At 33.1% G+C, this 25,775-nt stretch overlaps 1 protein-coding gene across 1 annotated transcript in view; it reads right to left on the reverse strand.

Annotated features, from left to right (window-relative positions):
• The window catches only part of LOC111510099 (uncharacterized), a 43,784-nt gene that overhangs the window by 13,018 nt on the left and 4,991 nt on the right, over positions 1-25,775 (reverse strand). The window contains exons 4-9 of the mRNA XM_074173267.1: positions 23,155-23,218; positions 22,495-22,691; positions 12,684-12,887; positions 10,264-10,428; positions 9,218-9,339; positions 6,039-6,206 (exon numbers count right to left, since the gene is read on the reverse strand). Coding sequence (XP_074029368.1) covers positions 6,039-6,206; positions 9,218-9,339; positions 10,264-10,428; positions 12,684-12,887; positions 22,495-22,691; positions 23,155-23,218 — 920 coding nt within the window. The remainder of the gene's footprint in view (positions 1-6,038; positions 6,207-9,217; positions 9,340-10,263; positions 10,429-12,683; positions 12,888-22,494; positions 22,692-23,154; positions 23,219-25,775) is intronic.

The following is a 25,775-nucleotide window of genomic DNA, read 5'->3' on the forward strand; positions in this document are numbered from 1 at the left end:
TCTTGATCTGCAAAAAGTGATAGCTTTTCTGTTTTCAGTGTAGTTTGCGGTGAATATAATTTTTCTCTGCATTCCACATTGATAATTTTGCTGGAAAATCTTTGTAGCTAAAACATGTATTTTTTTAGATTCTAGCTGAGCCCTACGACAAACTTATTGAATGGAAATCAAAATATCGAGTGAATATTAATTTGCTTCGTAGGTCGAAATGTAATTGTTATAGATAAGAACGATTTCTTCAATAGAAACCTACGATATTCTAAGGTATGATCCTATAACTCTGTACCAGAGAGAGGGAGGGGAAACGCTAAAGTCAATGGAGCTAGTCAGCGGCGGCTCGTCAAAGGAGGCAAGGGAGGCTTAGCCTCCCCATAAAATTTGAGGCTATTCATCGCAATAAATTAAAAGATATTGACAAATAATTATGATTATTTTTTTCTAAAAATGCTTGGGTATCATTACTTTACCAATAATTTTTAATATAAATACATAATATGCCCGAAAAAACACTATCACTCACTATGTAGTACGTACCACACTGTATTCTGCATCAACAAAAGTCAAACGCACCGCCCATGAACGAATAACGAATAAACTATCAACCCGAAATAATAAATGCGTTGCATACGTTGCAAGGGAACCAAGTCTCCGACCGCTTTAAAAAACACAGGCTCCACAAGACCGATCCAACCAGCGTCATACGTCTCGATTTATAATTTCAGTTGCAGAAATTATAGCGTCAGAGGAGGCTCGCCTCCAGTTGCTCTTCATTAGTGTACTAATGCGTTTGTTTTTTATTTAATTATTCGGACGGGATACCGTGAGGGACCGGGACTAAAATACATTCCGGTAAATCCTTTCAGCGTTTCTTGGTAATATTTCTTATTTGTGTATAAAACAGGCAGTATTATATTATAGCAGTGCTTTTTGGTAATATTTTTGATGTGTTTCTGAAGTGTTTTCTTTCAATTTCAAAGTGTTTTCAGGTTTTCACTTTTCGGTTAGTTTTTTATTTATTTATTATGGATAAGTTGGACGAAATTAAAAAATCTGACGATATAGTCGATTGGTTACTGACAAATAATTTCAAGTCTTTATCTTATGATAATAAATTTTACATTATTAAAACTCTGGGAAGGCTTCAACCAAATTTGATTTCAATTAAATCGTCAGATAATTGACAAAGTCGTAGATTTAATATTAGTTGGTACGATAAATGCGGTTGGTTAACCGGCTCCATTAAATGAGAAAAACTTTTTTGTTGGCCCTGTGTATAATTTTCCATACAAACCGAATACCAAACGTGGTCTAAAATAGGATACTCCGATTTACAAAATTTACCTCATATTATGGGGCAAATACGATTCACAATTTGGCACTTTTTTAAACGGTAACGTTTTTTCGGGCACCTCAAAAACCACAAAATGAGCTTATTATAGACAGTGTGGCATACATTATTGAGGAAAATATAAGCAAGGTGATTGAAAGTGTTTCTTTTTTTACATGGGAAATTGATGAAACTACCGATATTACCTGTACATCATAACTTTCAATCGTTTTAAGATATGTCAAAGATGGTAATGTGGTTGAACGTTTTATGGGTTTTCATGATGTTTCATCTGGGCGCACATCTGACGATTTGGTTAATTTTTTATTTCGCACGTGTGACACCTATAATTTTAGGCAACAGTTAATTGCGCAAACCTATGATGGGGCTGCGGTCATGGCCGGCCATTTAAATGGTTTACAAACTAAAATGAAGTCCATAGCTCCTCATGCACTTTTTACGCATTGTCATGCCCTTGCCCTAACTTTATTGAGCAAAGCCGCGCCTCAGGCGGGCTTTTCTATGTGTAGGTATATAGTCTATATGACTTGAGCCTCCCCTGTTCTCCAATGCACGAGCTGTCACTGGAGCTAGTTATGAATGATAGTGATTAACGCAGGGCCATGATCATGAATCCACAATCCACCTGGATTCCCTCATTAAATTTCATGGTACCAAATTTCTAATTAGACTTGTGGTATGTTTTATAAAGGCTCTAACCGTAAAAATTTGCGAAATTATATGCAATTAATTGAAGAAGGGATGTGGGGGGTAGCATCTTTGGTCCAAGATTTCACCGTTCTATAGTGAATAACTCTATGAATATCTGCATTCGAAATGAGCCACTTGATATTGTTAGTGAAGCAAAAAATCTTGGTGTTTTGATGGATGTAGATCTGAGATTTGAGAATAGGCACTCTTACAATGTGCCTATTCTGCACTGAAAATCATTTATGGTAACCGACATATTCTGCCTTATTATGTGAAAAAGTCCTTATGTCAATCTTTGGTGCTTTCAGTTTTCAATTATGCGGATGTTCTTTAAGTCCGTGTTTAACCAATCGATACAAAAATAAGATTAAAAAAGTTCAAAAATCGTGCCTTAGGTTAATTTTTGCTATTGGTCGGTGACAAGGATCTTATATAAGCTTCAAGAAATTGGATGGCTGAACATGGAGAAAAGAAGGTTACTCCACGCTGTCGGTTTTTTCCATACAATAATTGTAACAAAAATAGTCCGGTCAAATTAGACTAAAAATAAGAGTGAAGGTACATACATTTACAACAAGCTGCAAATGCATGTAATTGTTCAAAACATAGTTAAAAATGAGATTTCAAAATCCCGAATGATTGCGATTCCTGTAAAAAAATTATCCGAGGTCTAAAGTCGAAAATCTCGAAAAAGATTGGTTTTTCGCGATTTTCAGGAAAACGGTGGGTTTCATCATAAAATAACTCCAGAAAAAATTGTAGACCATAAAATTCTCCACAAAAAATGTATCAATACTTTTTTTAGAGCCACCGTTTCTCAGATACGACGAGTCAAAAGCTGTAAAAGTTGTAATCGTCATTATATGCATATAAGTATGCCACGTATATACATCTCTGAAGTTGTAATCTAAGTAAAGATATTTTTCTATTGGTATACATAAGTATAAATATGAAAATATCAGGTAGAATGAAATCCAGTCCCTTAATTTGTACTCTAGTGTAACCTTGAGCCAACATCTGTCTCCTTGTTCAATTGTGTGCGTGGCTAGGGTCGTATACCTGCTTTGTGTCAGAATGTCCAATAAATAAAATACCGTTAGTCTTGAGCGCCACGCTGTAGTAAAAACACGTGTTGAACCCAACCTATTTCGTGCTGTTTTTAGTTTTATAATAAAAATGTTCGAATAATGATTTATTTGCGAATAACTTTCAACTGAAGGTAAAATTGTTACTGTTGAACGTGGTATGAAGACATTAATCAATACAAGTATCGAAAGAGCAGATGACTTTTCAGAATATCTGAAAAGTCAGAAATCTGTGACAATACATGAAGATTGTCGTAGAAATTATACTCGGAAGTGTTCTATTGCTGCAGCTAAAAGACAACGCGACGAACAAGAAGCCAGTACATCAACAGTAGATCCTCCTCGTACAAGATCACGTGTAAGTGATTCAGCTTTTTGTTTTACAAATCTATGCTATACAAATGTATCTCTGGCATGTACACATTGTCAAGGTCAGTCATGTTCTAATGCTGAATCACCAAAAGTGGAGGATTCATTTGATACCAACGAGGAAACATGCTATACATCACTCTTGTCGCAGTTTACCTACACCCAGGATGAACATCAAGGAGAGGAAGAAGAACGACAAGAAGAAATATTTGAAGGTTATGACTCAAATGAATAAATTTTTACATTTTTTTTTAATTCAATCGCTTTTATAATTTCCAACCCGTCCTAATATATTTTATTATGCAAGTTTTCAATTTGACAGAATCACAACAGACATGTGGAATAGGCCTACTGGGGAAACCACGTTAAAAAAACGCGCTAAGTACACTATCTCATAGGTGGCGTGGAAACGTGTGCATATAATGATGATTACAACTTTTACAACTTTTTGACTTGTCGTATCTCAGAAACGGTGACTCTAAAAAAGTATTGATACATTTTTTGTAGAGAATTTTATGATTTACAATTTTTATCTGAGATTATTTTATGATAAAACTCACCGTTTTCCTGAAAATCGCGAAAAAACAATTTTTTTCGAGATTTTTGACTTTGACCTCAAATAAATTTTTTTTCCAGGCATCGCAATCATTCCGAATTTTAAAATCTTATTTTTAACCATGTTTTAAACAATTACACGTCTAGATTGACCGGATTAAAAAAACTTCATATCTTCATAGGAACATCACATATCGTACGGACATCCATAACCTGAATATTCGATAAAAAAATATGATTGCAATGCCAAAATTCAAAACAGAAGTGTTAAGGCAGTCTTTCAGATACCAAATTAGTTGAAAGTATAATTCTGTCCCTAACCCACTCAAAAAATTAAATTTCACAAAGTTCAAAACTAAATATAAAGACTATTTGTTAGACTGAAATTAAATCAAATTATTGATATCTTGTGTAAGGAATAGGTGAAGTAAACTATTTATATGTAAGGTGTTTATTCGTATTTATATTCTATCATTATATATAACAATCAGTTTTATTTTTCTTTTGTGTTTCTTTTTATTTGTTCCCTATTCAGGGTTGAGTGAAAGAACATTTTCCGTGATGTATTTCATTACGGACGATGAACTTCACCCTTTATTTCAATTGTGAGTTGAATATATAAATTATGCTGTGTTTTTTGTTCTGGTTATGAAATAATAACGGCGATATTATTGTTACTATTATTATAAATAACTCATCCTGGAATACTCAAGTATTCCGCTAATTGAAACAATTGAGCTGGTTGAGTTTTTCTTAGACGAAAACCATGTTAATCTTGCAGCAAAAAGGGGAATTTTGACCTATTTTCTGTCTCGAAATTATTTTCAATTTATTGAAAAGTTTCCTCCATGCAGCGAAGGACTAATAATGGGAAACCCGTCGAGTCTTTGCTAGTGGAAATTGTTATGGACAACCTTGAAAATGAAATTCATAGTAATCAGTAAATCAACAGTTTTCGATTTCTCTACAGATATGTATATTATTATCTCAGTATGTTATACTGTTATACTGGTACTGGTATTTTCACCTCTGAATTAAAATTATAAATATTGGTGATAGAGTTCCGGGATGTGGAATTTTTTTCTGGAAATTTCCTCCTTTTGAAATTTAAAAAAAAATTGCTAGAGGTCATTCCGAATCGAATGAGCCCTGGATCATAATTTTCGGTGCCCTTTGACAGAAGTTCCAAAAAAATATATTGTGACCCAGTCTATTATGATGAATGGGCGAAGTGAGGGTCAGCTGGAACTGTTTTTCAACTAAACTCAACATTGCTCTCGTTTTTTAAAAATACAGACTTGAAATTCTTAGAAATAATTAGAATTTGGAATTCTGAAGATATACTGAGTTTGTTGAAAAAAATTCAGTTTTGTATGAATTGGGCATTAGATTAAAAATAGAGTAGAGGAAACTGATGTCATTGAACAGTGAATCTTGGGAATTGCACGGTCTATAGTATGGGTTATAGTACTTCAACTACAAATCTTCTTTTATAAATTATTTTCATTATCCCAAAAAACGTTGGATGTTTATGAAAAGGGATTAACTGAATTAACTAAACTAACTTAAGTAACAAAATAATGAAATATTGAACAAGAAAACGCAAGTAATTAATATGAGCAGAGAACATTGAGTTTGTTAATAGATATTTAAAACAGATATTTATTAGGTATATGAATAATCGATCTATCACCATTTCTTTTCTAGAATGAATTTCAAATTTGTCCGGATAATAACGTTGAGCGTGACATGTTTTTCTGAAGATTTCATCATTGACATGACATGGCATATCTATATTGATTACTCCAATATTAGACTATTTCTTTCAGAAGACCTAAATGTTGCATAAATTATGATATGTGAAACTTTAATTGTTTATTGTTGAATACATCCTGAATTCGCTCAAATTATACAGAATCATCTTTATTTATTTTCATCATCCAATATAGCTTTGAAAACGTTCCATTAAACTAATTATCACTATTACTAACCTCTCCTACGCTTCCAACATGAGGATATATGGTATCAATGTTGCTGTAACATGCAGGTTGCACCACGGGGCCCAAAGTAAACAACCTTTTGGTTACAATAAGTGCAATGTCAAACTGGAATCGACGGGTATCTCCTTTGTATTCTTCGTGTACTATTATACGTGCTGCCTGAAAAAATAGAGTATACTATAGAGACTTTGTCTGAAATTCAGTTTGGTATCAAAAAGGGTGTTTACATACACGATACTATTTGTCCCCTTCCAAATAATAGGTTTGATAAACAATTTCCAACTATTTTATTTATATTTTACGACATTACTAAAGCACAATATATTGATGAGGAAATAAGGAAAATCAGAATTCAGAGGAATAAGTTATGAATTATGTAACAGCATATGCTTTCACGGCCAGAGTCACGATTGGAGAGACCGAGTTGGTAGGCCGTGGTCCAATGGAACCTGAAGTATCAAACGTTTCGTCTGTTACTGCGGCAGTAATCATCACTGGTATGTGCGTTGACTGCGAGGACCGAAGGTTGTATTTCGAAGTCTCAGCAATGACTGACTGACTCATGAATCAATAGAACGGTACTTGTCTGATAAAAAACTAATGTTGAAAGTTCAATAATCCCAAAATATTTGGAAGTAGAGTACCACATACCACATGGCCTTCTTCTAGGGTCATTATTATATACAGGGTGTCACTGGACATAATCTTTTCCTCTCGGAAATGTATAAATGGGGTCAGAATATCACCAATACGCCATATAACTTTTGTTCCTGAATTCCTGGTGTAATAAGTTACGGACCCTCAAAAGTTACGAAATGAAAAAATGTTTTTTTTATGACTTTTCAAGTGAATATTCAAAATCATCCAAAATTTGGTGATTGACTAAACATATGAATTACTTTGATGAGCTTTCATGGCAGAAACAGTTGTTGTGAAGGTAGTCCGTTCCTCACTTTGTGAGGAACTTTGAAATGAAAGATGTTTTTCAATATTTTTCAACAAAATCAGGTTACTTAGAAAAGTTTCTGAATAAAATTACTCGTGTGAAAAATCGATCGGAGCAACGATTTTTGATAAAAATGTACTTTTGTTCGACGACATCCAATCTGAGATGTATACCATTGTTCGAGAAGATTAATTTTGAATGAAAATTGAAATGATAGGTAAAATATTCATAACGAATTTTTATAATGCAAACACGTTAACTTAACAAAACTCATGGTGAAAATATCAATCGCAAGCCTCAAGAACAAACAGAAATGAAACATCCGCTACAGAAACTACTCGATATGACCCCCTTCTCTCTCAATACATTTCCGTAGTGTGCGAAGACATCCTCTTTGTACTTGAAATAGCATTCCACGGTCGTTTCATATGACTTCAATATGTAATTTTATTCTATTCAACAAGGCATCTCTTGTGTTAATAGATGTAGCGTAAACAAGGCTTTTTAGATGCCATCACAGAAAGAAATCCAGTGGATTTAAATCCGGGGACCACGGTGTTCGTGCATATGGCCCATCTCTACCAATCCGTCTATTGTGGAAAGTATGGTTCAGATGGTCTCGCACAATCAAACTGAAATGAGGTGGAGCGTCATCATGCATGAACCACATATAGCTTCGGGTTTGCAATGGAACATGTTCCAAAAGTCCATTCAAATCGTTCTGAAGGAACTCCAAATAACGTTCGCCATTTAATCGGTCATGTAGAACGAATGGTCCCATAAGATGTTTTCCTATGATACCAGCCCAAACATTCACGTTGAACTTCCATTGGTGTTTGGTTCACAATATCCAATGGGGATTTTCTTCGGCCCATATGTGGATATTATGAGAGTTGATAACCCCATCTCTACTGAAACCTGCTTCACAGTGAATGAAACTCGATGAATAAAAGTCATATTCTCTCTTTGCTTATCCATGAAGCAGAAACATTTATATTGGCGGAATATCTATGTCCATTTGATTGAAGTTTTTCGACCTATGATTGGAGAAGAAACAACAGTGGGGTTTGATTTATCAAAGGATTGGCGAAAAAGGCGGATACCGTTATCATAGTGTATAAAAGTGAAATAACAAAATAAAAATTTGTTCCTTTCGAAATATCATTGTTGGCCTATTATCATCTCTAGGTACATTATGTTATGTTCTTTAAGTTGACATTATGAATATATGTATAATACCTATTGTGTGAAATTATAATTGTTCTACTACTGCTCTTTAGGCAACCAGTGATACATGCTGCCTATTGCAAGATGATCTACCGGCATACCATGAATAGGCATATCGCATGTGCTTTGGGACTTGTATTTGTAGTTCTGAGTGTTTGGAATAAAGTAAAGGAAGTTGAGTCGTTAGTCTTCCCTGTAACTATGAGTTACACACATTCGAATCCCTCGGACATGTAATGTTTTTCAAAATATCTTTAGATTTTCCCTTTTTCCTTTTTTTTCTCCTTTCTTTCATTATTTGAATGGAAGAGGTGACTGAATTCAACCACAATGTACCTAAATTTGATTTTGTGTTACTTCCTCTGTTTACGTTTTCCACACCAGGACAAAAATACAGTACTCTGAATCCAAGTTAGTCATCTGGGGATGACTAAAAGTCATCTCCTACTGAAGTTAACTCGGCACGTTAGAACACATTATTTTATGGGACACATGATCTACACATCCATGTCTAGAGTTACTTATTTTCAAATTGATTACTTCCTTCCTTTCTTTGGAAGATTCCCACATATTTTTGTATCAAGAAGGAATAGTAGAAAGCCAAAAACTTTCTTTCCCAAAAATTAATCACTCCTAAAAATATAACCCCTTCAATTCACATTATTTTAGTTCGGAGTGGAAAAATTGTTTTTGAAAGATTCATTTCCCATCAGAGGACCCAATTCTATCATCAAACTATACTTCTTAGTTTGAATGAAGGCATACTCAAACTCAAATATTTGGTATGTACGGTATTCATCTATAATGTCTCTTTTTCTATTATATTTTGCAAGATTTAATTCTGTAATACTTTTTCAATCATTTTCAATGAAAAATTATTTGACAAATAACTAATAGAGAAGGAAAAGAAAGAGTGTAGCATCTGTTGGTATATGAAAACCTTTATAGATCTGATGACGACTTCACTACAATAGTAAGTAACACATAATTGTCTCACCTTCGAATATTGGGCATGTATATCTCTGGTATCTCCATATTCGTTGAAATATTTTCCTGCGCCTACTTCCACAGTATCCGCTGATACAGTATCCCCATAAGAATTGGTGACACAATGAGCAGCTGAAAAAATGTATACAAGTGGTTTGAATTTGAAAATTGATAGTGAAATCTCAAAGAGCACAGTATATAAGGCGAAATTTCTGAACAAAAAATAAATGATTGCTTATGCTAACACATACATATAAAAAAGAAAAAGTGAAGATAGGAGAACAGAGACGATATTTCGAATTTAGTGACACACCAGAGCTAGAGTATTGCTAGAGCGTGTGTTTTTTCAACCAATGTAACATCTTCAGTTGAAACATTCATTATTTTTGGTGATGACGGTCATCAGATGAATTTTCAGTGATAATTTTTGTGTTGGTGTTCTGTGTTGCTAATAGCCATAATAATGACCATTTTTATGCGACCTAATATTTGCACACTTGCTACTTGTAATTACCACGTAAAAGAAAAATCGTCGGGCTGTTTGGTATGAGACTTATCGTTTGTCATAGACCTCATTCTACATTTTTCGATTTCTACACATTCCAAGACGTCTAAAAACTTGTTTCGTATCTCAAAAATTTCAAGCATATCTAATTATTCTCATTCTCTTGAAGCAGAGCTCAACTTTTTCATTCAACGAGGTGAACACCTCAGTGTTTCTACATCTGACTTGAAATTATTTCAATACAAATTTGCCATAATTGCTATACTTGAGAAAATGGTTGGAAATTTGAAAAATCTATTGAATGTTGAAAAGTACAAATGATAAACCTTCTAGCAGAACTAAAAAAATAGAGAATTTCGACCGACAGAATGAAAATACATGAGAAAAATGAAAAAGAATTTGGTAGGAAGCTTATAAGAATAAGGTAAAATAGAGAAAATTGAAGAGAGCAGCTTGTAAACGGAAAAATCTTATGTTCAAGATGCCTTATGATCTAAAGCTGACACTGAAAGTATGAACTCAATGTCGATATTGTTGATCAATCCACTCACCAGTTAGAACTATCCTAGGATTCAATAGAGTTCCTCCACAATTATTTATCATTTTACCTTCATGATTCAAGTAAACAGCAGTTATCCAAGGATATTCGTATTTTTTCGTGTCTTCACCACCGAATACCAATGTTGTCACATCGTTACTAACTTTTCTGCCACAAACTGAAAAAGAGATTCAAATTTACTTTCGAAACAGTATTTCTTTGGATACTTCTTGTTTAAATTGAAAGGGTATATTTTAGGAGAGATTAGTTGTTGGAAAATAATCTTCCAACGAAAGAAAGGAATATCAATTAATGTCAAGAAGTTAACTTTCAGGCACAATGTTTATATATGAGAATTTGTTTCTAAAGTATTTTTCTTTCTTGTAATTCATTTTTTTCATATAAGTGGTTGTTTCGAGAGAGGTTTTTTCAAGTTGCGTTTGAAAGTTATTTCTTTGCATGATCTACAAATCTTTGTAAAAAGTTGATTATGAAATTAAATTGTTTCTTCCTTTTCACATATAGTCAGTGGGCATACTTTAATACTGGCTATAAATCAAATCATCCGAAGGAACAATTCGTTCAGGCCAGTCTCAACTTCCTACACTGTAGGTTAATGGACTGACACCAATCTGAAAACAACTACTCCCTTGGCCAATACCACGAAGGGCATTGGATAATTGGATAATTGAAAATCTCTTTTCAATTATCGGAAATCATCGACTTCATGTTGATGATAGACACTACCTTGCACTGACGAGTGGCCAAACAATCCGAAACCGGTCTGCAAGTGTGTTCCAATAATTTAAAATATATTGCGGCGGTTGTAGCGCCAAGAGCATATGCAGGAATAACTTCAGTGAAAAATCCTGCACTGACACCTGTCGGATATAATCCAACGTCCTTCGTGGTATTGACCAGGGGAGTAGTCGTTTTCTGATAGGTGTCAGTCCATTAACGTACAGTATAGGGAGTTGAGACTGGTCTGAACGAATTGTTCCCCCAGATGATTTGATTTATAGCCAGTCTTCAAGTATGCCCACTGACTATATGTGGAAAGTTTTCATTCCTTATACGAAGAATTGGGCAAATTTCGGATATGCTGTTGGTTACCTCGTTCACAGGCAGATGTGGCGATGACAAACGATGTTTGTCGTCCGCCTCAGCCTAGTTCGAGGAATGATACTCTGAGAAGGAATTCGATTTTCAATTATTGGAAATCATCGACTTTATGTTGATGATAGATACTACCTTTCACTGACGAGTGGCCAAACTGACCGAAACCGGTCTGCAAGTGTGTTTCAATAATTGAAAATCTATTGCGACAGTTGTATCCCCAACAGCATATACAGGAATAACTTCAGTGAAGAATCCTGCATTGACACCTGTCAGATATAATCCAACGCCCTCCGTGGTATTAGCCAAGGGAGTAGTTGTTTTCTGATAGGTGTCAGTCCATTAGTCTACAGTGTAGGGAGTTGAGACCTCCTTGAACGAATTGTTCCTTCAGATGATTTGTTTCTTCCTTCAGATGATAGTTCTTCCTTTCTTTGGAACATTTCAACATTTGTTCTGTAGAGTTAGGAATCACACGTTAAAAGGTAAGACCTCGTTAGTCCTTAGCTCGCACAAGTTTCTCAACTTCTGAGAGTTGTCGTTCGTATGGGGGCGACAGCTGATTAACGGAAAAACTTTTTTTTTGAACAGTTGAAGGAAACAAAATTATACGATATGTCATTGAAATGAAGGTGGTGCGAGTATACAAAAATGTCCTATCCCCTTATAGAAAAATAATTTTTGTTCGTAGAAATGAGTTTTGAATTCAGATATGTCTTTTTCCAGTTTGTTTTTGAAAAATATCCATGGAAGGCAGACAAATCAATACTCGGTCTTCAGAATTATCTGATCATAATTATCAGATTCAAGCAGTTCCTCAAGAACGTGGATCATCATGCATTGCTGGTCTCAACTGTCCTCAAAGGACAATTGAATGTGAAATAACCCAAAAAAATTAACACTGATGTGTGAAATTCTGACGAATAAATATTCAAAAATTCAAAATTCAAAAATATTTCAGTACAGTTTCCCAATTACTAACTCCATTGGTAACTATTATTAATGCTGGTTAGGGACAGGTGGAAAACAACGTGATTTGAATAATTACTTTATAGTTTTCGGTGTCCTTATGCAATTATCAAAAATGTTCTTTGAAATAAGAATCCAACCAATTTGAAACAAAATCACATGGATAAAATGAAGAATGTAGATCAATAATGCACTGATGAAGTTCCTAGGTAATTATAAATTTCGCCATCATAGAGATGGTTCTAACGGAATGTCATGTGTTTAACAGTTCATTATTCATAATTTTGATCACCTATTATAACTGATTATTACAGAGAGTCTGGAGGTCTGGAAATAATGATTACTCACCTGGTTGGCATACTGGTTTTGGAAAGTCCCACGTACCTCCACTGCAATAGAGGCTGTGTTTGCGCCCCAAAGCTTCGTAATAGGGAATACATTGGTAGGTTAAATACGTGCCCTCTGTGGCTTCATTACAACCGATTGCATTTCCAGTTACATCCTTACATTTCAATGTAGTCGTTGGTGTAGAGTATAAAGGTGAGCATAGTTCTTGAAAAGAAAATAATATATTTGAAATTTCCACAGATCTCGAAATTAAATATAAGTAGATATTACGGTTTTCGAAACACGCGATATGAAGCAAGTGTTTCAAAGACTAGTTATCCATGAATACTTTACACTATAGTGAGTACAATAATATAATAATTGGCATCAAATTCTCAGAATAGATTTTTATGAAGAAAATAAAACTTACTTTTAACACAAATATCATAGAAAGTTTTTTGTTAAACTGTCCTGGTTTCATAATAATATTTCTATAAAAATACATTTTGACATCTCTTGTCAGTTAACTATTTTCATGTTATCACATTTGCTGTGAAGTGGCCGTGTCAGGTGACGCCGAATCGCCTGGTTACCAACAAACAGTATTCATTTATTTATTTATTCATTTATTATCCACACAAGCTATTACAGCCTAATTACATGAATAAAAAAATTAAAGTTCATATAATCCTTGAAATACATATGAATATATGAAACTAATGAAATAATAAAATATGTACCAGAATTGTAGAGGGAAATACTGCTTAAATAGGTGAATTTAACATATTTTCCAAAATTTTTTGGCGGAATGCTGATTGGGAAAGTGTCCAATCAAGATCTATTGATATATTCAAACTATTGACTAACTTTAGTAAGGATATTAGTGGTGCTTTCGTTGCGGTACTTACGTTTGGAATATTAAACATGAGCGAAAATCGGGTGCGACGAGGAGGTACGTGAAATGGTAACATACTGAGAATTTCTGAAGAATCAATGTTGTTATTCAAGAGTTTATGCATGAATATCATTGCTGATAATTGGCGTCGCTGTTCTAAAGATAATATTTCAAATTCATGTCGTAGGTCCAAAGACCTTGTTGAGTTATAGTTTGGCCACCTGTGATGTCGCTTGAAAAATAGATACCTCAAGAATTTGTTCTGAAGTTTCTCTAGTTCTTTCACATAGGTTTGGTACTCCGCAAACCAAATAATAGAAGCAAACTCCAATTTCGGTCCTACTAACGAAAAATAAAGTAATTTAATAATGTCTATATTAGAGAATGAAGAAGTTTCTCTGATTACAAAACCCAAAATTCGACTACCAGATTTCATAATATCTCGTATATGATCAGCAAATGAGAATTGTGTATTATACCTCAAAACAAGATCTTTAGTATCAGTTTTTCTTTCAAGAACCACACCATCAATCTCATAACTAAATATGATTGGCTCCTTTATGCGAGTTATTGAGATGACTGAATATTTATTGAGATTGAAGTATAATTTTTTCTTCAAACTCCAATCTAAGATGTTATTTATATCCCTTTGCAGATATGTACAGTCTCGGACTGTTTGCACTGATTTAAAGAGTTTCAAATCATCAGCAAAAAGAAGACAGTCCAAATATTTCAGGGTTGATGGTAAATCATTGATGAAAATTATGAATAAAAGTGGACCTAGATTTTATCCTTGTGGTATACCTGACCTAGCTGAAAATTTATCCGAAATTTTTCCATTATGTTTGACAATGAAAAACAGATTTTGAAGATAATTTTTCGTTAGTTCTAGAAAGTTTCTTGAAATTCCATATTTACTAAGCTTTTCTATCAGAATATCATGATGAACCTGTTCAAAAGCTTTACGAAAATCAGTGAAAGCAACGTCTAATTGAGTTTTATTATCTAAAACTTCGAAGGCTTTATTACTGAATTCAAATAAATTTGTATTGATAGACTTTTTTATCATAAATCCATGTTGTTGAGGTACTATATATTTGTTGATGTATACACTGAGTTTCTTAAAAATGATATGTTCGAATAATTTTGCTGGTGAAGACATGATTGATATACCTCTGTAATTTTTAATGTCCATTTTGTTTCCAGATTTGTATATAGGCGTCGTAATTGAAGTTTTCCATACACCAGGATAAATATTTGATTTGATGATTAAATTGAATATGTGTAGGAGAGGGGTTCTCAACCAATCACCACATCCTTTCAATATATATACCCGTTGCCTTCTTGGGTTTTAATATTTTTAATGCCTCATCAAAATCGCTATTAGTTATCGAATGTACTGTAAAATATTCGTTACAAATCCTAACATTATTCAAAGTTTCATAATTATATGTAGCACTATCAGTACAAAAAACGGAGTGAAAAAAGTTTGCAAATACATCTGCTGTTTTTTTCTCTGGTACGACCTCATCATTATATACGTAACTACCTAAATTTGTTCTGTTTTTTTTTTACTATTTACATAATTCCAAAATTCATTAACATCAGTTTTTATGCCTTGCTCAATATTTTTGTAGTACTCTTCATGTCAAATCATAAATTTCAATATTTTTCTCAATTCTTTGAACCTATTATTATAATAATCTGAAATAGATTTGAGTTTTCTATACCTATTTTTTTCACGCAACAAGACCTTGATTTCTTTTGAAAACCAAATTGGATATTTTTCATTTGTTTTTTTTTGCTAAATATTTTGGGACGCATTCCGCTATGATGGTATTCCAAATATTGTAGAACACCTCTAAAGCTATATTCACATCGCTTTCCGCTAATACTTTACCCCGATCTATATTACTGATAATTTCGATCATTCTATCAAAGTTAGCTTTTCTATGGTTATACTTATCTACTTTGTCGTATTGTTTGCAGCTCACGCGTTTTATTTGAAGTCACATTTGTAATTTTTGATAGTGTTCAATGTCTTGCATAATGAAGAACAATAGTGAGGAATTGTGTGTTTCTGACGATATTGAAGAGGCTGCAAAAAGAGCTTCAATTGAATTGTTACCAAAAAAAATCGGCTCAGCAGTACGACATGGCATATTCTAATTTTCTTAGCTGATGTAGACTTAAAAACATCGAAGAAAATTTCATCGAAACCGTCTTCTTAGCCTATCTAGAAGGAAAATCAAAAATATGGAACTCGTCCACTTTGTGGAGCAAGTTTTCAATGATAAAGTCGAGTGCGCTTGTTGAAAATGGTGCTAGTACAAGCAAATATTGCAAGTATTCTTGAAGTGGAAAGAAGAAAGTTATAGGCCCTAAAAAAAAAGAAACCGAGAGCCAAAATCTAATATTTTTCCCGTGTTATGTGACGGGAAAAACAACATTTTATTTAAAAATTGCGAACTTAGTGGTCAGTAGTTATTTTGAAAAATTTCTAATTCCGAGTTTACTCTGACTCCACCGGAGTTAGTAGAAGCAACGAAAGTAGCGCCACAAAAATGATTGCCAGCTTGATCGCAGAAAATTTATGAAACCGCGTATTCAAGATTCATGGAATGGAAGATGAAAAAGACATGCAGTTCTTTCTCGGAGACGGTGTTATTGGCTTATTTTTCGGAACAGGTACAACAACAAAAGCCGTCAACCAACAGTGTGGTCGAATTATTCAATGATTAAAAGGATGTTACAATCCAATAATAATGTAGACATTTCAAAATATTTCAAACTAATTACATTTCTGAAACAAAGTGGGAAAGGTTACACTCCCAAGAAAGCTGCGATATGTACAAGTACACATATTAGTGACTTTTAAATAATGCTCCAGATGAAGTTTATTTAATAGCCAAGGTTGTTGTTGTATTTGGGATTGCAGGAGCTTGTCGAATTTGTGAAATCAGCCAGGTAACATTAGATGATATTGAAGATTCGGGAACGTTATTAATTGTGAAACTCAAGCAAACAAATAATGATGTAAACAGGAGATTTGTAGTTAGTGAAGAATATATTGAATTTTTCCGAATGTGCATAGCCCTTCGTCCAGCAGCAGCAGCAGCAAAGGATCGCCGCCTGTTTTATGCATATCGCAATGGAAAATGTATCAATCAGGTTGTGGGTAGCAATCAGTTTTATAAGGTACCTAAAGCAGTGGCTAATTTTCTTCAACTTGAAAATGCCATTTCATATACAGGTCATTCCTTTCGAAGATCCTCTACTACACTTTCAGTTGAATCTTGGGGAGACTTGATGAGACTAAAGAAACATGGCAGTTGGAAGTCATCAACAGTCGCTGAAGGGTATGTTGATGTATCGGTAGCACACAGGACAGAAGTAGCTAATAAAGTGTTAATAACGTTTGGTAGTGCTGAAATAATACCCACACCCGATTTGCGACCAGGTACATTAACGGCAGTTATGTCCATGGTAGGAAAAAATATAATTCCAACACAAGAAAATTCGACTGTATTAATTGTACTTTTGATATAAAGGAAATGTAACTTTTGTATAAGAAAATATTCTGAAATTGATTTCATAAAAAGTGACATTTTGTTACCATCAGAGATATCAAACTCTTTTCCCGTCACAGAAAGAAAATATTTGATGATAAAAGTTGATACTATTTTTGGAATATAGAGAGCCTGCCGGCGTGAAGAGCTGTGCCATTTATTAATAGAAGACATTAAATTATTGGATGAATCATTGATTGTTCAAATTAGACATACAGAAACTAAAATAGGTCGTTCTTTTTGCATTGTTGGAAAAAACCTTGACCATTTTAATGAATACGTTGCATTACGCCCTTCTGTTATTAATAATCAAACATCTAGAATAGTTGGATGAGCATAATTAAAAATGTGTCCATATTTTTTTTCATGTTCAACGGTGGCTGTGGGATTTTTAATATTTAGTTTCTTAGAGTCTTTGAAACTCGTGTTTCAAGATACCGTCCGGTTCGTCCAACATAGTATTTGTGACAGCTTCCACAGTTCAATTTATACACAATATTCAATTATATGTCTTGAGGTGTTTTAGTTTTTATTTCGAAAAAAAAAATGCTTTCTAGTGCTAACACAGAAGGGATGTCGATTGCCTTAATACTGCATATTTCAATTTGATAAGTGAAATACCTAAATGATTTCCCCTTTTCTCCATTTTTTTTATATCTGTCATTGTTGAAAAACTGACATTACCTTATCTGAATCTATACTAATATAAATGTGAAAGCTTGTGGATGTATTATAGTTGTGGCTCTTTCACGCCTAAACGACTGAACGGATTCAGATGGAACTTTATATAAATACAGCTTTTACATCAGAATAACATAAAGGCTACAGTTAACATAGGTTTTCTGAAATTTTGGTCATAATATGCGATAAGTATTAAATAACTCGAAAAATTTTTTGCTCCACTAGAGCTATCTTAGCGTGCACTGCCTATACCGTTGAAATTAAATACAGATAATGTACCTTTAGATCGTTTATTTTAAATAGTTTTAAATAAAAGTCCGCGATGGCATATATCTACCTCTTATGTGGTAGCCATTATATGCAAAATACTGAACCATAAATATAATTAAATTGGATACTTTTTTTACAATGCACATTTTAGAATATCTGTTAAATTCTTGTAAATATTGATACAATTGTCATTTGATGTATTTGATATAGATAAACTTTGTTTTTTATACTAAGTGATTTGGACGAATCGTTTAAAAGTTATCACGATAAGATTAACTTGACACACAGTGAGCCATTACGCGTCGCGTTTACTGTAGAACGCGGTCAGACGCGTAAGGACAGAACGTGATCCGAACGCGGACAGACGCGTAAGGGCAGAAGTCGTTGACGGTTGTGTTAGTTGGGTGAATTTCTTTATAGGTAACATAATTCGATTCTCGAAGCTATTCATTACTTCAGTGCAGTTGGCAAATTATTTTCGTTACCGTATTTTTAAAGTAAAACTATAAATTACTTACTAGCTGTTGCCCGCTCTTATATAAACGTACAGCCGAAGCTTCTGAACCTAGAATTTTGAAATAAGCTGGTAGGTTCTTTGTATAGCGTAAATAAGCATAAAGAAAGGGAATTCCGTCAGTTTTGAAGTTGGAAATCTTGAGTTTTGGGTTAATAAAAAAATATTGTGACTGTTGGAAATGGTCTGTCACAAAACTTAATGTGCCGAATCAAATTCTATGCGGACGAAACTGTAGGCAACAACTAGTCACAGATAAAGCTATTCTTTTGTTTCATGTCGTTTTGTGTTGATGTTGTTTTGAAAATTTGGTTGTTGCAATGTTTTTTATATGTCTTATATATCTTATATGTCTGATCACAAAGAAACTACTTTTTGGTGAGTAATTCAATTAGGAATTCATTATTTCTATTAAAATTGAAATGATAATAATCGTATAAGTTTTGTGGCAGATATGTTGATTAAAATTCATTGTTACAGAGCCCTGAAAAAGAATTTAACGGAGTTTGAAACGTCGGCAAGAAAACAATTGTTTTTGATGACAAACTGATCCTGTTACCCAACGAACCTTTCTTCAGAAAAAATATTGGATCAGTAAACTAGTTAACAAAGAAAATAATGTCGTTCATCTGATAGAGTAATTCTTTTTTAGACAAAGAATCCCATTTGGCTCGGAAGTTAATGAATACTAACTTGGTTCATGTTCAATTGTCATTAATTTTTTTATCGATATCAAATATAGGAAACGTTGAAAAGTGAAATCAATGACAAAGTATCGCTTGACCCCTGTTTCCCCGTCGAGGTGTCTGAGCGGTTTCTTCCTAAACATATCAACTGAAAAACAAAATTCAATCATATATGATTGATAAAAAAAATTCACTCTCATCAAGTTGTTACTCAAATTGTTATATTCATTTAGTTGAAAACATGTTTGTTATAATAGTATACGTATGATACCCAAGGAATTGGTAATAAAACTTAAAAGAGATAATTGCTTTTTTCTGTATTGCAATGTCTTCCATCATCTCCTTGAAGAAACTCGTTTAGAAGGATATATAAATAAAACTATGTTCACTCTTGAAATAATTCGATGGTCATTTACATACAGGATTGGTTACAGAAATTAAATAAAATCGATCAAGTATATATTTATTATTTAGCAAAGCAAACGAAATATAGAAACGGATACATAAGCTGTACGAAATTTACGCAACTATATAGTAATTCACACCATAACAAAAATCATAAGTATTATAGGGTGTTATTGTTGAGTTTTCAGAGTAACAGAAACACTTATTTCAGAATTTTTGCAGTGAAAGTATAAAGTGGAAGCAGTTTTCAGTTAATCATGTGAAATTTGTGTTAGATAGATGGTTGGCCTTTGGTGTCACCAATGAATTGGATCGATAGTATTTCAAATACAATGGGGAATGTTCCTCAATTTGGGTTATTACAGCAAATGTAAATTTGAACAAAATAAAGTTGAGTATAATTCATGAGTTTTTCAAATTCACTTCGAAAAGTATTCAAATTGATGTTTCAAATGTTGGGTTTCAATTTTGAAGGGATTTGTTTTTAATTCACATATTGGCAACAGCGCCTATATCAAGTTGAAATAATTTATATGTACCAAGATATTCTACTTTAAAAAAGGAAAATTATCTTTATAAATCAACAATTAAGGCAAAATATAAATTATAGTTCAATACCACCTCCACAAGTCACATAAACAACAGTTGTTTTGTTATTTATTGATATAGAGGAAGATGGTTAGGTGCACAAAATGTCATATGTCATAGAATGTCTCGGAACTCGGAACATAAGTGAACAGAACAGCACGCCTCTGAAATATGTCATCTTTGTTTGTCTCATACAGGTAACAGATTCATTGTCCTTTATTAGCTATAACCGATGTTGCCAAATGGTGAAATAGAAACGAATCCCTTTAAATGTTGAATGCATTATTTCATTCCTCTTTTTTGAGTATTTAAATAATTTTTTAAAGAAAAAGGTTGAAATGATAAGTTTAAAATGCGTTGTTTCAGAACTCTTTTATGGAAACTACTTGATTTTCGTCAGGAGGAACATTCCGCATTGTAAAGCAGGTCAGATTTATTTCTACAAACAATTGTAATAATGAGCTTTCAATATAAACCTCTGGAAATACATACGCATACACAGTACTCTAAGTACTTGGGGTAAAGTTATCTCTGTCGAAGTGTAAAAATATAAATTTGTTGATTGATTCGTCGATTCTGAGTATATTTTTTTATAGTTTCGGATCTTAGAAAAAATACCGTTCAGATTGGATTATTTCGCTTAAAAATATTATAGTATACATATGTTACAACCAATATTTGAATGTTTCTGATTACGGTTACTCTGGTAATAATTAAGGACATTAATTATGATATTCAAATAATAAAACTAGATCTGTTCCATTCCGTAGTCCTCTCAAATATAGTGAAAGGCACCTTAACCTTATACTATCAGGGTCTCAATTACATACAAATATTAACCAATCAATCTGGAAAAGTTGGGATATTCTTTATCGTTAGTTGAAAGAAGTAAATGTCAAGTAAATATCATAAGGGAAAAAATGACTGTTTATTATTGGATTATGGAATTTTCAAATGAATATTTCAACAAAATATTAGACAATGAATTATAAATTGATGGATGTAGCTGTTACTATGTGGTAGGAAATTATCATGAAAAATGAGAAATGAAACTTTCTATGTTTTTTACCACCTTCATTTGAAACTAACGTTACTGCAGTTTTGTCTTATAAGGACATTTTCAAAGTTATACATGAAATGTTTTATGGCAGATACCTACTTGGTTTCCGTTCTCAACTAAAACATAGTAGTGGAACAGTAATATTTCAGTTGAAGTAATAATTCGAAAAATGAAAATTAAAAATATCTAGCCATGTCAAAAAAAAACTTCTTTGATATCTGTCGAAGAAGTTGAGTTTCATATGTAATTGAATTTTTTGTCCATTTATGAAGACGGGGGCAGATTTTGACCTCCGAAACGTTAAGATAAGTATTGTATTATTTCTTTGCTATTTTTTTGATAGGCAAAATTGTTGAATACCACAAGTTACTGATAAGTAGAACATTTTTCTCTGTGAAAAATACTTTGATTTTACGCAGTAACTTATCGGGATAAACTGAAAAGTTTGCCCTTTCTACACTTGTATAAAGTTCTTCATTAGGATTTTCATATCTTCTAGATTGTGGAAGGTGAAAATACACAAAAAATGGGTGATAAAAAACCTGATTTTCCTCCACAAAAATGACTTCTGTTCAATGTCTATTGATTGTTTGTTTTCTGTCTGCTCGTCTTTTCATCTGTTAGATGTGAAATTAGAAATGGAAAAGTAACTCCCCACTGTTTTATGTATTTTTCATGTGGAAAATCCGAAAGAAATGATGCAAAAAATCCAAGAATCATTAAGTCCTCAGGTTTTTTTCTTTCAATTCAGAATAATGAATCAGTATTATTCACATTTGAACTTAGTAATAAGATTTACTTTGATTTTCACTCTAAAAGGTTTACAAAACCACGACACATGTTTCGCTATACAATAGCTTTCTCAAGGAATATTTCAAAAAATTGCCTGAGAAAGCAACATTTAAAAATATTGCCTGAGAAAACTGTTGCATAGTGAAACATATGTCGCGGTTTTGTAAACCTTTTATAGTGAAAATCGAAATGGATCTTATTATATAGTAAGTTTTAATATGGATTTCCATAAAGTATGGGCCAGTTCCATTCTATTCATGCACATTTTCTGTAATTTGATCATTATACACTTTAAGTGTATAATGACCTTGACTTTGACCTTGAAATATCCAAGATAATTCTGTAGATTATCGTTAATACCATATCACTTACTCAGACATTTTGGCATCAGTTCGGGGCTCCAGTTGGTATCACAGATTATATATGGGTGTTTGGGAGTTAATTTATATCCGGGATGACATTGAAACTTCAATCCTGTATCGACTTCAACTTCTTGTCCTGGTCGTCCATCTCCATTTATTATAGTCCATTTCCCGTTTTCTGGAAATGGGGGAAGAGTGCATTTGAAACTGTGAAAAAAAATAAGAAAAATATAACACAGAACAGATCAATAGCTGAAATAGTATACACAAAATTATGCAAATAGAAAAAGTTTCGAAGGATTCAATTTCATATAGTCATCTTACAGAGAAATAAAACAAAAATAAAAAATTATTGACAATTCACAATTTATGGCAATGATTATAATGAAATTATGTTTCCACATACCAGAAATTAAGCACTAGGGCTCGTTTCGCAGACCAATTAACATCCTCATTAGAAAAGTACGTAACAATTTCAAATCATCGATGCTAACTTGATTTGCAAACGCTTGTACAGAAAAAGTATTTTAATAGTTTCTGGTTGGTTAGATTTAGATTTCATTTTGAACTAAAAGTTTTATTTTTACATAATAATCAATACGAGTCAACACATTTAGTTTTAGTTCAACGGCGACTGACAATAGGTTAGATGTTTTAGCCTAATTCTTACCTGTCGTATTGTCGTTTCGACCGCGTTACATTTTCGGGATGCTCATACCCATAAGTTGGCGATCCTGCAAAATACGGTAGTTCATACTTCTGAAAGTTCATTTAGGAAAACATAATTTGATTACTCGTCATCTTGTGAAAAATGAAACAGTGGTCAAATAATTTCTTTAATGAAGTTGAAAGCATAATACGTTAAATTAAGTTTAAAATAAAACAAGTTTACTTTTTTATATATTATAAACGTTTTTGGAATTGAATAGATCTAACTTTCAGTTTCATATTTGATTCTGAAATTTTGAAGTGGAGCCCTTTGATGAATAGGTGGTTTTCTCAGAAATGGTTCTTTGAAGGAAGTTGATAATTATAATTTCCTAAACCTTCCTAAGCTTTCTTCACACTTAATTTGATCCATTATGTTTTTCAATTCTCTCACCATAAAATATATATCCAATTCACCTTCATTCATCAAATTTGTGATTTTTAATTTCCTCTAGGCAGACTTGAATTGCTTTTCGGGTAATTTTACGATTATTTACAGATAATACTTTCAAACACAAAAAAAATAAATACCCAGCTTGAAACGTCCCAACATTCAATTCAATGAAATATTTATAGAAAAATATTGTTATCAATTATGTTTCTGAGCACACCATGAGGGTATAGTTCGAATAAACGATACAGTGCAACCTGTTAGGGAGCTAACTAATCTCGATATTCAATAATCATTTCTGATTATATGAGAATCACAATAACTATATAATAAAAATATATACAATACAATACAATACAATACAACACAATACAAAACAATACAATACAATACAATACAATACAATACAATACAATACAATACAATACAATACGAAACAATACAATACAATACAATACAATACGATACGATACAATACAATACAATACGATACAAAATATATACAATATAGGTGAGTGGGAAAGTAGGGATTCAAATAACAGGGTGATAATTGAAAATACTTTTTAACACTGCATACTCACATATATATATATATATATATATATATATATATATATATATATATATATATATATATATATATATATATATAGCTTCTGATGATTCCTCTTCCATGTTCTCTGTTTCACTATCACTGTCAGCATTTAAATCAATAATGAATTTATTTCCACCATCAATATGGAAGTGTCCAATTTCCATATTTTTAGTCTTTTTCAACTAAAATTACTTTTTAATGCTTTTTAGCCAGTGTTCTTCGGTAATATTAGATACTTCTTTTTTAATTAGCTCTATTACCTCCTTATCAAATTTTGGAAAATTATTTTTACGCCTGATGCTTTGTTTCAATTTTCCACAAATCAACTCGATGGGATTGAAAACACAAAAATAGGGGGGAAGTCTCAGTATAGTGTCTCCATACTTTTCAGCAATACTCTTAAGAGAATACACTTTTTCAAATGTTTTGTCTGTAAAATTTTAGGTAGTTCATTTTTGGTATAGTAATCATCAAAATACAAATTTATATCCATTGAAAAACTTTGATTTGATCTTTCCTCGAATTTTTATTCGGTCTTTGAAGAGCCATCGCGAATGATAGGAAGCGTTGTCAAGAACTATTACACTATTCGCATCCTTTGAGATCAATGTATTTTCGAACCATTCCTCGAAAATGTTCGGTTCCATGTTCTTATGATAGTCAAAATTGCAGTCCTCAAATTTTTTCCACATAATTTCAAAGAATTCGAAACCCATCCTTTACTTCCTCCGCAATGCACAATAATTAGTCGCGATTCTTTATTTGCAGGCATGTTGGGTGTACACATTCTCGAACCATTAGTCCACCCTTTCGTAACTGTATTGTGAGTGTCATACCAAGTTTCGTCCAAATAGAAAATTTTCCGTTGTTCTTGTCTATATTCAGTTATTTAGTATTTGTTACGCAATTCCACCATTCATATGCTTTCCATAACTGCTTGACGTATGTTTATTATTTTGAATCTAAATCCCAGTTTCTTTATCCAATTCTGATGAGTTTCGTCACAGCAGCTCATGTTATGGCCGGAAGTATTCAATTTCTGATTCGAACTGGCCGATAATTGATCAAAATTCATATTAAAAAACTAATCAATACAGTTTATTGTATGATTTTCGCTATGAAGGGTATTACAAAAACCGCGACACGTGTTCTGCAGTTTATGCTTGAGGAAGCATGTGCTCTGCTGTTTCATCATTTTCCAAACACAGGCGACACACACACTGTCTTCCGACAGTCCGAATCCCTGCCAATGATGATTCAAATGACAGTGATCTGTAAGACGGTCTGTTAGACATCGTAGTTCATCCCTACTGTAGTGCAACAACTGTGTGGTATCAAGCTTCGAAGGGTGAATGAACGCCTTGGAGTGAGCCAATCCTGAAAGATTCTGTCGGAAGTCTATAAATCTTCTTGCTATTCAGGTGTTCAATCTTTGTTTGGCAAAGCCTAAAGCGATGCCAATGACAGGTTCTTGTCCGATGAAGCTGCTTGCAGTACCCTCCTATGCAAGGGAATCAGCAGCCTCATTGCCTTTCAGGCCAGTATGGCCAGGAATCCAGACCAGAGACAATCTGTTAAGTCTACCTATCGAGAGTCG

This window comes from Leptinotarsa decemlineata, unplaced genomic scaffold (genome assembly GCF_025532065.1).
Source record: "Leptinotarsa decemlineata unplaced genomic scaffold, Ldec_3_MD MMD2_tig00000218_RagTag_RagTag, whole genome shotgun sequence".
NCBI classification, from domain to species: Eukaryota; Metazoa; Arthropoda; class Insecta; order Coleoptera; family Chrysomelidae; genus Leptinotarsa; species Leptinotarsa decemlineata.